The sequence below is a fragment of the Aulostomus chinensis genome, chromosome 23 (assembly GCF_037954235.1).
Source record: "Aulostomus chinensis isolate RoL2024-O1b breed Wild chromosome 23, RoL_Achi_v1.0, whole genome shotgun sequence".
In the NCBI taxonomy this organism is placed as follows: domain Eukaryota; kingdom Metazoa; phylum Chordata; class Actinopteri; order Syngnathiformes; family Aulostomidae; genus Aulostomus; species Aulostomus chinensis.
The window spans coordinates 21,593,262-21,608,155 of record NC_141342.1 but is presented as its reverse complement, the minus strand read 5'-3'; the positions used below and the strand labels follow the sequence as shown (position 1 = coordinate 21,608,155).

The 14,894-nt window shown below is 47.6% G+C and overlaps 1 protein-coding gene across 24 annotated transcripts in view; it reads left to right on the top strand.

Moving 5' to 3' along the window:
* LOC147240064 (uncharacterized) overlaps nt 1-14,894 on the top strand; it is a 27,318-nt gene extending 12,424 nt beyond the window's left edge. For 5 of the 24 annotated variants that reach the window (XM_086194743.1, XM_086194734.1, XM_086194740.1 and 2 more), the window contains 14 exons: nt 1,241-1,315; nt 2,118-2,141; nt 4,036-4,070; nt 4,244-4,444; nt 5,034-5,100; nt 5,202-5,240; nt 5,438-5,691; nt 6,869-6,961; nt 7,184-7,276; nt 7,440-7,532; nt 8,486-8,578; nt 9,629-9,710; nt 10,113-10,219; nt 13,174-14,894. In XM_086194743.1, the coding sequence (XP_086050869.1) occupies nt 1,241-1,315; nt 2,118-2,141; nt 4,036-4,070; nt 4,244-4,444; nt 5,034-5,100; nt 5,202-5,240; nt 5,438-5,691; nt 6,869-6,961; nt 7,184-7,276; nt 7,440-7,532; nt 8,486-8,578; nt 9,629-9,710; nt 10,113-10,219; nt 13,174-13,371 (1,454 nt within the window). In that variant the 3' untranslated portion in view covers nt 13,372-14,894. Of the gene's footprint in view, nt 1-1,240; nt 1,316-2,117; nt 2,142-4,035; nt 4,071-4,243; nt 4,445-5,033; nt 5,101-5,201; nt 5,241-5,437; nt 5,692-6,868; nt 6,962-7,183; nt 7,277-7,439; nt 7,533-8,485; nt 8,579-9,628; nt 9,711-10,112; nt 10,220-12,260; nt 12,412-13,173 lie in introns of all 24 variants that reach the window. The other 19 variants (XM_086194738.1, XM_086194749.1, XM_086194755.1 and 16 more) reach the window with 15 other exon arrangements.

The window sequence follows — 14,894 nt, the reverse complement described above, 5'->3', positions numbered from 1 at the left end:
CCCTGCCATGCTAACCTCTTGTTGGACTACAAAACTACCTCATCCCTGCCATGCTAACCTCCTGTCGAACTACTAAATTCCCTCATTCCTGATTGGATAACTTCCTGTTGGACTACAAAATTACTTCATCCCTGATTGGCTAACTTATCTATCTATCTACTGCATCTATCTACTGCATCTATCTATCTATCTATCTATCTATCTATCTATCTATCTATCTATCTATCTATCTATCTATCTATATTCTTACTTCCCATTGACCAACAAAATTACCTCATCCCTGATTGGCTAACTTCCTGGTGGACTACAGAAATACCTCATGCCTGATATGCTAACTTCCTGTTGGACTACAGAAACACCTCATGCCTGATATGCTAAATTCCTGGTGGACTACAGAAACACCTCATGCCTGATATGCTAGCTTCCTGGTGGACTACAGAAACACCTCATGCCTGATATGCTAACTTCCTGGTGGACTACAGAAACACCTCATGCCTGATATGCTAACTTCCTGGTGGACTACAGAAACACCTCATGCCTGATATGCTAACTTCCTGGTGGACTACAGAAACACCTCATGCCTGATATGCTAACTTCCTGGTGGACTACAGAAACACCTCATGCCTGATATGCTAACTTCCTGGTGGACTACAGAAACACCTCATGCCTGATATGCTAATTTCCTGGTGGACTACAGAAACACCTCATGCCTCATATGCTAACTTCCTGGTGGACTACAGAAACACTTCATGCCTGATATGCTAACTTCCTGGTGGACTACAGAAACACCTCATGCCTGATATGCTAGCTTCCTGGTGGACTACAGAAACACCTCATGCCTGATATGCTAACTTCCTGGTGGACTACAGAAACACTTCATGCCTGATATGCTAACTTCCTGGTGGACTACAGAAACACCTCATTCCTATAAACAAAGTGTAGTGACAGCTGGAAACGTCAGCAGCTCTCGGTGCTTGAAGAAGGAGCCTCGGTGGTTCTGCTGCAGTCGGGTCAAGCCGGCTTTGATCACCAGTACGGGCAGTGACAGCTCGTCTAAAGCTGAGCGGGAAAGAGGCTCATGGGGTTGAACAGATTTGTTAAAGAGCTCCAGAGTCAATGAACATGAGAAATACCACGGTTGACCCTTGGCTGCCAGATTAGGATGAGTCATCCTGAGAAACGCTGGCCCAACCTGGGCTGAGCGGCTCCTGTTCTCTGACTGAATGACGTCTATTTGCAGAAACGGCGGCTGCTCCTGCAGAGGAACTCCAGGGCGTCTCGTGCGAAGACACGGCTGAGACTGAGGGGCAACTCGGTACGCCTCCCATCCCTGGGCTCCTGCCTCTGCTGCTGCTCGTGCATTCATTTATTGTCTCTCCACCATCTTGAACGGGACAATCAAGTCACTTATGTTGTTTCTCACTGAGAGTAGAGGAGACGGCAGCTACCGCTCACCTCCCTCCGCCTTCTAGTGCCGTCATCCACACCGTCATTATAAGATATGCTTTTCTCTGTCGCTTCTAAAGAATCAACATTAATATCATTTTCCACTTTCACGCCACCTGCACACACACACACACACACACACACACACACACACACACACACACACACACACACACACACACACAACCAAACTCTTGGCAAGAAAGCCACTTTTCCCCAGAATGCTTCTCTGCTTCTGTCCCGCGGCGTCCTACCAGCCGAGCTCTGCCCTGTTGTGTATTTGGTTGCTGATTAATGATTTTCCTGCTTTGACTTCAGCATCTCGCTCTCAAACCAGTGTGTTTTCCCTCCGGCTTCATTCTTTCGGTTTCCCGCTTGCTCTCACGACTGCATTGTGACGTTGTTGCTGTTAAAGATGGCTGCCTCGTGGTTATGTCCCAGTAGCTTGACCACAGCTGCTGGCCCTCTAGACTAGAACCAGGGAGGGAGCCGGGCCCTCGAGCCGCTTGCATTTTCACCTCTGAACGTTCTGGAATGATCTATTGACTGATTTGCTGCGGCTGTTTCATGTCTGTGAGCTTCATCGATTCTTTTGAACGAGTGTATTAATCAGCTGGGAGTGGAGCTCATTACTGACCAAGTCTCTCCTCTGTCTCGTCCTCTTCCATCAGCTGCTGGAGGAGCCGCTCCGACAGGTACCGTTCTGCTTTATTACCCATTGAGTTCCACCCTCCAGATTCCCTGTAGACATAAACACAGTTCCACCTGCTGCCAGCAGAACCTGAGGTCCCAGAGAGGACCAGCAGGGCGCCACTTGAATAATTGCGGACTTCTAATAGACTTCATGGATCCAACCAAATTTGTTAGAAATTTATTATTAAAATTACATCTAAATTATGCAGCACCTCCACCAAAAATGGAAAATAAGTCAACGATGCATTTCATCATCTTTCCTGATGGCTAATTATTTTGTCTTCATTCTATCGTTGGATTACAACATGATTGAAAACTTCGATTGAAACTTTAACTGATTATTTTTGGTCACTTCTTCTATATTATTATCATTCTTATTCTATCAGTTTGAAAGGAAACCTGATTTTAGGAGGGGGGGGGGGGTTGTTTTGTTTTTTTAGGTTGAAATGGACCAACTGGCTTGTTCTAATATGAAGAGGCTATAATTATTCCAGTGGCGCGCTCACACACACACACACGCACACACACACACACGCACACACACACACGCACGCACGCACACACACGTGCACACACACACACGCACACACACGCACACTTTTTAATGCGTCAGTGTTTGTGTAAAACAGTTTGTGTTCCAGTCTCAGATCAGGAAGTCGCTCTGTGCCGTGTTGTGTTCACTGGAATGCGTGGCATCATCCCATCATCTCATGTACTAGTTTCACGTGAGCTCACGTTTTCACTCCGTCATCGGTCACTCTTGTTTGTGTGTTGTTGTTGGTTTTTTTTGCATCGTCACGTTTTGTAGTCGTTCCTCCTGGTTAAAGACACTCAGCAGCCGTTTGTTTCCTGGCCCGTTTCTTTTCTTGTCACATTGTTTCCGGTGGGGAGATGAAAGAGATGAAAGTGGTCTGAATGTCATCATTAATCTGCTTTCCAAACAAATTAGCGAATCCTGCCAGTGGAGGCCAGTTAACGTGTAACGGATCAGAGCCGGGCTCCGACTCCATGGGACTTCCCAGCCCCCCCGACCCAGGAAATGAGGCGGCGGTGGGAGAGTGTGGGAAGCGACTAAGTGACTCTATGTGGGCCTCTGAAGACCTCAGCTGTGGGTTGGAGGTCAGACGGGACCCTCCGACCAGCAGGGGGAGCCCTGAGTGGAGCGGAGCGGTGGATCCTCAGAGGGCCATCAGCCTGGACGCCTCCGAGTGCCTGAATGAAATGAGTAATCCCTCCGGGATGTCTTTAATCCGGAGCGCTGCTCTGGAAGACCTGACGTCCATTGATGACAGGCGAGGGGCGAAGCTTGTCTCTGGGCAAACAGGACAAGTGTCCGAAGAAGGCCTTCATCCAGAATCTCCTGAGATTTTTACCAAAACGCCACCAGAAGCCGCGCCTGAGAACAGTGACTCGTTGTTTAGTTCTTCGGGTTCTTCGCATCCTGGCGTTTCTAATGACTCAGAGATGAGCAGCAGAGATCCTCAGGGCCCTGTCCAGGTCCAGAACACGCCCCCCCAAAGCTCGCCAGCCAGAAAGTCACTGGTGCCGGTGGCTATTTTCCAAGGTCTGTTTGCTGTCATGTTCTCCAGTTCAGAACCAGCCCTCTTCAGTTGACTCCTCCCACTTCTTTGATTTACAGTCAGCTTGTCATGCAGCACTCTCCCTCCCATGATTCCTCTGGGCCAGAGGAGACGCTTGACCCTCCCCACGTTAGCTTCTTTCTTTCATCAAGCCATCTTGTTCACGCTGCTGGTCACGGAACCACCATCACATGTCGCCACGCATGCTGCATGCCACACGCCAACACGCTGCTTGTCTTTGTTACACTCAGACGTCATCTATTCGATGTGAAAGAGACGTTTGAGTCACACACGTGCTCCTCTCTTCTCTCTGTAGCTCAAGCCAAGATGGATAACGGCTCTGCGGAGAAGGTACGTGGGCGAGAACGTCAGAGATCCACCATCGTTTCTTTTACATGGTTAAAGGATCCAAACCCAGAAGGATTCTTTAACCCGGTTCTCATGAAACTTCCCTTCTGTTCTTTTATGTTGTCATTAGAACTTTTGTTTTTTCCCCATTCATTTTTTTCCTCTTCATGAAAAAGACACAAACTGCCACCAAAGCAACATCATCCTTTAAAAGACCACCTGTAGTCGCCAAGGGCAACAAATCAAACGCTTCCTCCCGAAACGGCCCCAGCAGCAGCAGCAGCATCCCCATTAAAACCAGCAGCAGCAGCAGCATCCCCATTAAAACCAGCAGCAGCAGCAGCAGCAGCAGCCTCACAGGGCCCAGACAGCCTGGAGTAAGTACAGGAGCACCCCGCCTCCACTAGGGGGACCCCTCCTCACTCAGCCTCCTGTGTGGAAGACCAGTTTGGCCAGAGAGAGACTTAAAACAGATAAAAACTCAATAAAAATAGAATTTTGCTATTGGGATTCATTATTATTTTGAGATGAAAAGTCTAAAAGAAAGAAGTTGATTAATTGGTTGATTAAATTATGAAGAAACAAGTCGAATCAAAAGGCCTGAGTATCTTAATGCATGTGCTTCGGTGGCTGAGGTCCCTTCATCGCTCATGATTATTTCTTATTTAATTTGTATCATAAATGTGTCTTTTTATGAGATACATTTTTTTTTATCATTTAAACTTTTATCTCTTAATGATTTTTTTATCACATGACTGACTTATTATCACCATATTTTATTATGATATTTTTACCGATAAGAAAGAGCTTCCTCGTGTTTCACAGGTCAGGGGTCAAAGTGTTACAGGAAGTTGTCCGGACCCTGGTTTGCCCTGAACCTGAACGCTCCTCCATCCGCCGCTGTCATTCTGTAGTTCTGGTGTTCTCAGGTTCAGGAGAGTAAAAGCAGCTGTGGTTGATTTTCAGGGGGTTGCTGGTGCGAAACCTCAGACTCCTGCTGCCAAAGCATCTGCTAGACCTGCAGCTCAGCCAGGTAGGAGCCAGACCTCACCTTGGTCTTCACCTTCATCCATGATTCTGTCGTGTCGAAGGTCATGTGAGGGTTGTTTCTGATGTGACATTTTTGTGAAACAGCTAGTGCCAAGAAACTGCCCACTCCAAAAAATGACAAAGGTAAAAGATGCACAAATGATTAGAGATCACTTGCATGGCCACAACGCCACAGTCTGATCCAGACTGGATCAAACTTGGTCCGCTTCTAGCCAGCACAGCTCCTAGTTCTCAGCATTTATTCTATCTATTTGTTTCCTTTCACCCACGAGTGTAGACGGTTTCAAACCTCTGACCCGTGTCCTCTCTGATTGCTCAAGATGCTCAGAGTGGCCAGAGCAGCCCCGGTACCCCCAAATCTCCCTCTAGCCAAGCGCTGTCTGCGAAGTCGGCCGCCGAGGCCAACAAAGTGAAGAAGGTGGCGGTGGTGCGCAGCACGCCCAAATCCCCAGGCTCCCTGAAGGGCCGCCCGCCGGCTCCTCTGGCAGCCGCAGCGCCCATGCCCGACCTGAAGAACATCAAGTCCAAGATTGGTTCCACAGAGAACATCAAACACCAGCCGGGAGGCGGAAAGGTAACTGACTGTTCCACTTCAACAGAACTGAGTCCGCGTCACCGGAGACTCAAACACTCTCACAGACCCACAGGAGGAAGTTCAGCCTCCAACAACCAGGCTCCCGCTTCTCGTGTAGTTCAGGGTCCAAATTCCCCAAACTACTCTTAAGGTGACACGCCCACTTTTAGGGAGGGTCTCTTCTTCTCCATCCACCCCAGAGCAAGACCAGGACATAGAGACCCTCTTGTAGGGAACTGAGACCCACACGAGTTAGCTTAGCACAGTGAATGGAAGTGTATGGGAAGTGTTAGCATAGCTCCGTTAACGATCATAACATTAAACTTTAATTCAACAGACTCTTATTCAGGGAGGTGTGACCTCACTGTGTCTTAGCAAAGTCACGTTTCTTCCAGTCGTCCTCGCAGATGTAAACATTTAACCGAGCAGCTGGTGAAGGCTGGAGCAGCGCCGATGCTGGGTCAGACTTCTGCGTCGGGACACGTCAGGAGGCGTTTGAGCCGCCTCGTGGGGAAGTGGGCGTGTCACACCAAACAGGGAGGGGAATAGAGAGGCCACACCCATCAACACCCCTGAACTCAAGTAACCAGATAAAGTTTGAGGTGCTGCAGCAGAGACTTTAGGCCCCTCCCACAAGTGTGTGAGTGCGTGTGTTGTCTGAGTGTGTGAGTGTGTCATCTGTGTGTGTGTTTTCTCCGTGTGTGTGTGTGTGTGTGTGGTCCAATTAAAAGCTCTGCCTGTCTTTGATCCGTATTCATGGACTGCAGTGAATCACTGAAATGTTGGCAGCAGATCAAATCAGCAGCAGAACCGTGAGTCCGTCTGTGCACCGCGAGGTGGACCACTGGACCTTGAGTTCTAAAATCATAAGCTCACTAGTACTGGAGGTACCAGTGTGTACTTGAAAGAGTACTTATACTTGTCTCTGGGGGTTTAACGTTTCTGTGTACTTTTCAGTTCACTTTGTACTCTCAAAAGGACAACATTAGTCTTCAAAGGGCCAGAAGCACTTGCAGCACTCACTGGTACCTCCGTCTGAGCTGTGCGAGTTGAGGAGAACGTTCTGACGGTGTTGCCTGTTTCCTTCATGCTGTTAGACTAACAGAACATGAATCTGTCTCTGGATCAGTGCGTGGAACCATCGTACACTCACAAGCTGACGTTTTCACTCTTCCAGGTTCAAATCCTTGATCAGAAGGTGGACTATAGTAATGTGCAGTCTAGGTGCGGCTCCAAAGACAATATCAAACATGAAGCCGGGGGCGGCAATGTGAGTAACTGAGGGATGAACTCAACGTCAGACTCTTGAGTGTCTCTGCAGTTATGATCATCAAAACCAACCTTTGGTAACAAAGACAGTGTTGTCTTCTTCAGCTGATCTGAAAAGTCTCAATAAAATCATCCATGTCCCCTTTTGTTTGGGCTCATCTCCTCCTGCGGCCACTTCTGTTTTCATTTCTAAAGCGACTTCATTTCTCTGTCTTGTTTCCAGGTCCAAATCCTGGACAAGAAGCTGGACCTCACCAACGTTCAGGCCCGCTGTGGCTCCAAAGACAACATCAAGCACACGCCCGGCGGCGGCAGGGTTAGCCATCTATTACTGATACATCATGTTGAAGTATTGAATTATTGATTATTGGCTGAACTTCCGACACAACTCGGTGCAGCCACGTAACTCAGGCGGTTTGATGTCCTCCCTCCTTCGCCGGCGTAACGGTCTCTCCCCCCTCACCTCTGTGCTCTTCCAGGTTAAAATACTTGATCAGAAGGTGGACTTTAGTCATGCCCAGTCTAGGTGTGGCTCCAAAGACAATATCAAACATGAACCTGGTGGCGGCAATGTGAGTAACTCCAGGACGAACGCAACTCCAGCTGGGAGACGCAGTTACGATCATCAAAGCCCAGAGGCGAAACCATCAAACTGCAGCGCTCAGCTGTGATGTCACCAGAGGAAGGCTCCACCCACCTCCTGCCCCAATATAAAATCATCTGCCCGTCAGCTGACATATAAATATACACACACACACACACACACATATATGCTGTATATGTAGTAAAAAAGTACATTTTTAAAAGCAAAAACCCCACATGATCTTCATCCTCTTCCATAACCCTTCAGTCCGACTGATCAATGGAAGAACGTTATTGATCGATTGATCCTATTCCTGTTAAAACTCTACATTTTTATGTTGATACAGATGTCTTAGTAACTTCTGTACTTATTAAAACCCTTGTTGACATGATTAAAGTCACATTAACATGAACAGAGTTGGACAGTTTAATATCGATGGTCCAACTCTGTTCATGTTAACCAAACTCCATTCAGAAAGCAAGCATTTTAACGGTTGTTTGCTCGGCATCTTGTAGAAAGACGTGCTAAAGCACAAGTTCACATGCTGACCAACTCAGCGTCATGATGTCGTTACTTCGGCATTATTTTAATCAGTTTATTGTCATAAAAACCAAGTAGGAAGCAGCGTCATTCAGACCCCTGGAGACGACGTGACCTCACGTCGCCTCGGCTGCTCAGTCAGTCAGTGTCTCCACTGAGCTGCTGGTGCTGTCTGGACCCAAATTATCACCAGTCGGTGGTCCACAGCCACAATCACGTCTTTGGTTAAAAGATCATTAAGACCCAAAAGGAAGAGATCCCCCCCCCCGGGGTCTCCCAGTCCCCCCGGGCCCCCCCCGTCCCCCGGCAGAGCCTCGTTGCTTCCCCAAGCATTGGTCCTCATTCGCTGCTGTTGCCTCTTCCAGGTTAACCGTCTTTTCTCCCTACGTATCAATTTTCCAGGTTCAAATTCTTGATAAGAAGTTGGACTTAAGCAATGTGCAGTCCCGGTGCGGCTCCAAAGATAATATAAAACATGTTCCCGGTGGTGGCAATGTGAGTAGATGAGTGAGTGGGCGTGGCCTGCTGCAGCTCTGCAGGTGTGGCCTAGATCCCTCCGTCCTGCCTCTCCTGAATGCACCTTCACTAAGAAGCAGGCGTCACGTGCACGAAACCTCCTGTGTGTTGGCCCCGCCTCCTCCTGACCTTCAGCTCTGACCCGTTAACACCGCCTATTAACGCCTCGATCTCTGTAGACACTCATGAGCATCTCACATTAAACTGTAGCCTCACGCTAGCAGGCCGGTTTTCCTCGTCTGCCTCTAAGTAACCGTGCTATTAGTGGAGAGTCGAGGCGTAGCGCTAACGCTGTGATGTCATGCTCATGAACTGATGTCAGCTCTGTGTGAATGGAAGCCTGGAGCGGACAGAGACACATAGATAGAGATAGAGGTCTGTTGTTGCCACAAGATCTAACTCGTTCCCTCAATTTGACTGTTTTGAACCAACAAGAAACATAAACTTTTGCCCTCAATTCATTTGTGGCCACGAAATTCAACTTCTTCTCTCTATTAAATCATTTTAAGGCCACACGATGTCACGTGTTAGCGAGGTTAGCTTGGTTAGCGAGGTTAGCTTGGTTAGCTTGGTTCCTGGATATAATATCATACCCAAAATGAATATCTCTATTCTGCATCCCCACAAATGAATCCAAGTGTGGGGACACGTTAGCTCACCAGCTTGTGGAACCAGTTAAGTTCTTGTGGTGTGGAGTGCAGGTCCACGTCTCTGGGGCCTCTCCAGGGCTCCGGCTGTCCCAGTCTGGCCCCCCAGGCCCTGCATGAGTCCTGTACGTCCACGTCTGTGACAGTTCAAGACATCAGCAACAAAGAGCCTCTGTCCTCCACTCACGTGTGGTGAGACAAGCGATGACCTCAGCTGACAGAGACTGAAGTTTTTGTGTTAGGAAACAGACGACGGCGTGATGAGGTCACCGATGCTGTGATGAGGTCACGAGCTGTGATGAGGTCACCGGTGCTGTGATAGTTGATAATAAGTGATGTTTGGAGCTCTAAAACAAACCGCTGTCTCTGGTTCTCTGCGCAGGTTCAAATTGTTCACAAAAAGGTCGACCTGAGCAACGTGACGTCCAAGTGTGGCTCCAAAGCCAACATTCGCCATAAACCAGGTACTCAGAACGTGGCGTGCAGGTTGGTTGGCGCTTGAGATTCCATCAGCATTTTATGGTGCTCATTTTAACTCAACTGGAAAGTTCAGTGTTTGACAAATTAAAAATCAGGAGACTGAATCTCCTTTAACCCCTGGTGTGACTCACCAGCTGCGGCCTCTACCGCCATCTCCTGATCAAAACACTCATTACACAGACGTGATTGTCTCCACACCAATTAACTGAAATGTAACAAATTCACTCTTTCTTGACAGTTAAACAGAAACATGACTTTTGTGGAGCACAATGTTGATTTTCCAGAGCTTTCAGTCTCGTTCCATTGCCTTCAGTGGTGCTGGACTTCTTTGCCTTTTGTCCCCTGCAGGACTTCAGCTTCATAAAAAGCTTTTCTCCTTCCCTCAGGCGGTGGAAATGTGGAGATCAAGAGCGAGAAGCTGGAGTTCAAAGTCCAGTCCAAGATCGGCTCCCTTGACAACATCGGCCACGTTCCTGGAGGTGGACTGAGAAAGGTAGAGGCGTCAGGTCTGGAGGAGCGAGCACGCTGGTGCCCCTCAGGGACAAACTCACCATAACACGCACCTGAATTCTTGGCACAGGCAAATTAGAGAGCACACACATCTGGCACAGCGAGACTGTGGCTTCTAATTGTGCGGGAAATAAACAGTCTATGACGTCATTCACTGGGATTTGTGGGTTCCGTCATTGTAGATGAGAACCAATAAACACCTCGTCCACTGTGAGCCGTTCCACCTGGAACCGAACAAACAAACCCTCTGCTGTTTCAGACGAAAGCAGGCGTTAGCAGATATTAACAGGTGTGAACGGGTGTTAGCTGGTGCTAGTAGGTGTCGACAGATGTTAGCAGGCGTTAGAGGATATTAACAGGTGTGAACGGGTGTGAGCTGGTGCTAGTAGGTGTCGACAGATGTTAGCAGGCGTTAGAGGATATTAACAGGTGTGAACGGGTGTTAGCTCGTGCTAGTTGGTGTCGACAGATGTTAGCAGGCGTTAGCAGATATTAACAGGTGTGAACAGGTGTTAGCTGGTGCTAGTAGGTGTCGACAGATGTTAGCAGGCATTAGCAGATATTAACAGGTGTGAACGGGTGTTAGCTCGTGCTAGTTGGTGTCGACAGATGTTAGCAGGCGTTAGCAGACATTAACAGGTGTGAACGGGTGTTAGCTCGTGCTAGTTGGTGTCGACAGATGTTAGCAGGCGTTAGCAGATATTAACAGGTGTGAACAGGTGTTAGCTGGTGCTAGTAGGTGTCGACAGATGTTAGCAGGCGTTAGCAGATATTAACAGGTGTGAACGGGTGTTAGCTCGTGCTAGTAGGTGTCGACAGATGTTAGCAGGCGGTAGCGGATATTAACAGGTGTGAACGGGTGTTAGCTGGTGCTAGTAGGTGTCGACAGATGTTAGCAGGCGTTAGAGGATATTAACAGGTGTGAACGGGTGTTAGCTCGTGCTAGTAGGTGTCGACAGATGTTAGCAGGCGGTAGCGGATATTAACAGGTGTGAACGGGTGTTAGCTGGTGCTAGTAGGTGACGACAGATGTTAGCAGGCGTTAGAGGATATTAACAGGTGTGAACGGGTGTGAGCTGGTGCTAGTAGGTGTCGACAGATGTTAGCAGGCGTTAGAGGATATTAACAGGTGTGAACGGGTGTGAGCTGGTGCTAGTAGGTGTCGACAGATGTTAGCAGACGTTAGCGGATATTAACAGGTGTTAGCTGGTGCTAGTAGGTGTCAACAGATGTTAACAGGTGTTAGCTGGTGCTAGATTTTTGCAGATGTTAGCATATGTTAGCAAGTGTAAGTAGGTGTCAATAGATGTTAGTGGTGTTAGCAGGCGCTAGCAGATGTGAGTGTGTGTTAGCATATGAGATAACTTTTATTGTGATTTGGCGCTATACAAATAAAACTGACTTGACATATATTAGTAGGTGTTAATGGGGCAAGTTGTTAGCAGGTGTTAGCGGGTGATAGGTGGTATACACAGGTGTTAGCAGGCATTAGCAAGTGTTAGCAGATGATAGGAGGTGTACACAGGTGTTAGCAGGCATTAGCAAGTGTTAGCAGATGATAGGAGGAGTACACAGGTGTTAGCAGGCATTAGCAAGTGTTAGCGGGTGATAGGAGGTGTACACAGGTGTTAGGAGGCATTAGCAAGTGTTAGCAGATGATAGGAGGAGTACACAGGTGTTAGCAGGCATTAGCAAGTGTTAGCGGGTGATAGGAGGTGTACACAGGTGTTAGCAGGCATTAGCAAGTGTTAGCGGGTGATAGGAGGTGTAGGGTTTCTGTGTTCAGGCGTGAACTGTTTCAGCAGTAAGAACTCCACCACTGTGACCACCCACACTTCATCAGTCATCCTCTTCCTCTCAGCTCTGTTCTCCTCCTCTTCCTCACCAGCAGCTGGTTTTCAGTTCATCTTTTGTTGCAGTTTTTTGTCCTCCAGCGTTTCTTTTGATTGTGTTTTCTTTCTGTTGATTCCATCACCTGTATTTTTGTTGCATGCCCCGTCACCCCCCCGCCGGCTCTCCTGTAGAGGGAGAAGGGCAAGGATGCTGAGGGGAGCACCTCGGACAGCCCCTCCATCCCCTCCCCCGCTGTCACCCCCCCTCAGTCTCCTCAGACTGTCCCTTCAGCCTCCATCACACCAATCCTGACCAACCCCCTCATTACCATTGAGGACTCCTGTAAGTATCCAGGCACCGCGAGCTGCTCCACTCACCTCTGACCTTTGTGTTTTGGTGTTGTCACACTTCATTGATGCTGGATCTGTCCAGCCCAACATCCCACGCCTCAGAGCCAAGGGTGGGGCATTAGCGCCCTCTGGTGGGCTGCTGAATGCTGTCAGGGTTCACTTTTGTCCGAGGGAAATGATCTTAGAGTAGGAATTCAGTTTACGAACTCTCAAAAGCATAATCTCGTCTACGCTCAGTTGATTTTTACTGATAAATTTCCATGACTTCCCCTTGACGTCGAGGAAAACTTTCGTCACCGCCCCTTCTTCGAAACATTTGTTTTGAAATGAAAAATAAACCTTAAACTCAAATGGTTGACGAGCTTCCTGGTTTGACACAACAGAAACACGTGTTCAAGTGAAACCATATGAACCAGAAAAGATTTTTTTCAGCTGATTTTGGTGAACCACAAATATCCATAGAAACGCGACACACAACTCCAAAATGTTCTTCACGTGAGCTTGAGCGTTTATAAATGGACGTTTCTGGACAGGTAGGCCTCCGTTAGCTCGCGTTAACCTCTGACCTATGCGAGACATTTTGTCCAGTTGATAAACCAGCGGCTGCGTGCACATGAACGTGCTGTCCACTAGAGGGAGCTGTAGGAGTCTAAACTGCAGGAAAATCCAATTATATTATTGCAATAAAAATGGCTGCATCTCCTCCTGAGCTGAACGGCTAACTCAGCTAGCGTGTCTGACTGATTCGCTGCAGATTGAGAGCCACAAACTGACCTTCCGTGAGACGGCCAAGGCTCGCACCGACCACGGCGCCGAGATCGTCTCATTGGAAGACTCCCCCCACCAGCTCAGCACCGTGTCCTCCTCCGGCAGCATCAACATGGCCGACTCTCCGCAGCTCTCCACGCTGGCTGACCAGGTCTCCGCCTCTCTGGCCAAACAAGGCTTGTGAACGCCTCCCATACCCCCGTCCCTCCTCCTCCACCTCAACTGCACGACCACGTAGAGGAGTTGTACTGCCTTCCTCATTATTTCACAGGACTTTTTTTTAGCTACCCATCACTGTTTATCCTTCACTAACCTTGGAAACTGTTCAGGCATTACTAGTCGAGGAAAGAAGGCTGTACTGAATTTCTCTCTCTGCCATTATTTCTACCTTTCGTAAGTGTCCCTTTAAGAGTTAAACACCCCAGAAGAGCAAAATCCTCCTTGTGAATCTGAGGAAGTCTTCTCTCTCCATAATATCCCGATAAATCTGACGTCATTTCAGGCCTGTCGCACTGTAAACCCTCCAGGACGTGCCAGTGTCCCCTAGGATGGGTGTCCCCTGCTGTTCTTTTTGTTTTAGCTGATATAAATACTTTGAAAAAGGAGGGAAATGCAGACCGTCGGGGTCCAGTTTGTAGGAGCAGTTACAGGGTATGTCGAGGGATGCGTGAGAAAAGCTGTTCAAAGAAATGTCTTGGCAGAAAAAAAAAAAAAGCGTTCCAGACCTCACTGCTGTCTTTGCGTTGTCGTCCCGACGTGCTGCACCTGCCGTAGGTGACGCAGGTGGAACCTGGTTTAAAAAAAAAACAAAAAACAGAACGGCTAGACTAGAAACTTTGATTTGTGTTGGGCACAGTTTTATAATCGTACTCTGTGGATATATGACATGTATTTGATATGAAGAAACATTTGTATCGTGCCTGCTGCTGTCAGTGTTAATGAATTCTTTTCTTTTTTGTTACTGCTCTGTTGTAAATGCGCTCGACTCACGAGGAGGAAAATTAACCTTTTAAGTGTAACTTTAATGGCCAAATTATGAAAAGTAGAGGGTCATCACTGATTACAGTATTTACACTGCATTTAGCTAGAATGGTGTTTATTGCAATTACTGAAAAAAAATTAACAATATTAAAGGTACTATGTGTAAGATTTGGCCAAACAAAACAGGGCACCGCATCAATCACCATTTTAATTAACCCATTTTGTTAAAGAGAGTAAACTACTAAAAGTTAGAGGCGGTCAAGAAAACACTGCTATCTAAAAGTCTTCAAGTGTGGCATTAGCCTAAAGAATGCATTATAGCTTAGCTCAGTTTTTAGCAGAGGTGTGCTAAGGCTTGATCCATGAGGAGAAAAATTAGCAATTAGAAATAATAAGTAGTTTTGAGGTCAAAAATTACATAGAGGGTCGTCACTGATTACAGCATACACACCGCATTCATACGCACTTTGCTGGAATGATTTTCATTGCTATCACTGAAAATGAACAGTTTTAAAGGTGCTATGTGTAAGATTTGGCTGAATAAAAGGGGGGGGGGCAGCAGCTCACCCCTTTTTGTCAAACACATTTCTGGTTGCCTGAAAATAGAACAACCAATAACCTTAACTACTGAAACTCAGAGGGACGGCTGATAGAATGCTGTTCACATGTGGCATTAACTCATTGTTTTGGTTATAACTAGCTAGCTTAGCGCACTTTTTACTAAAA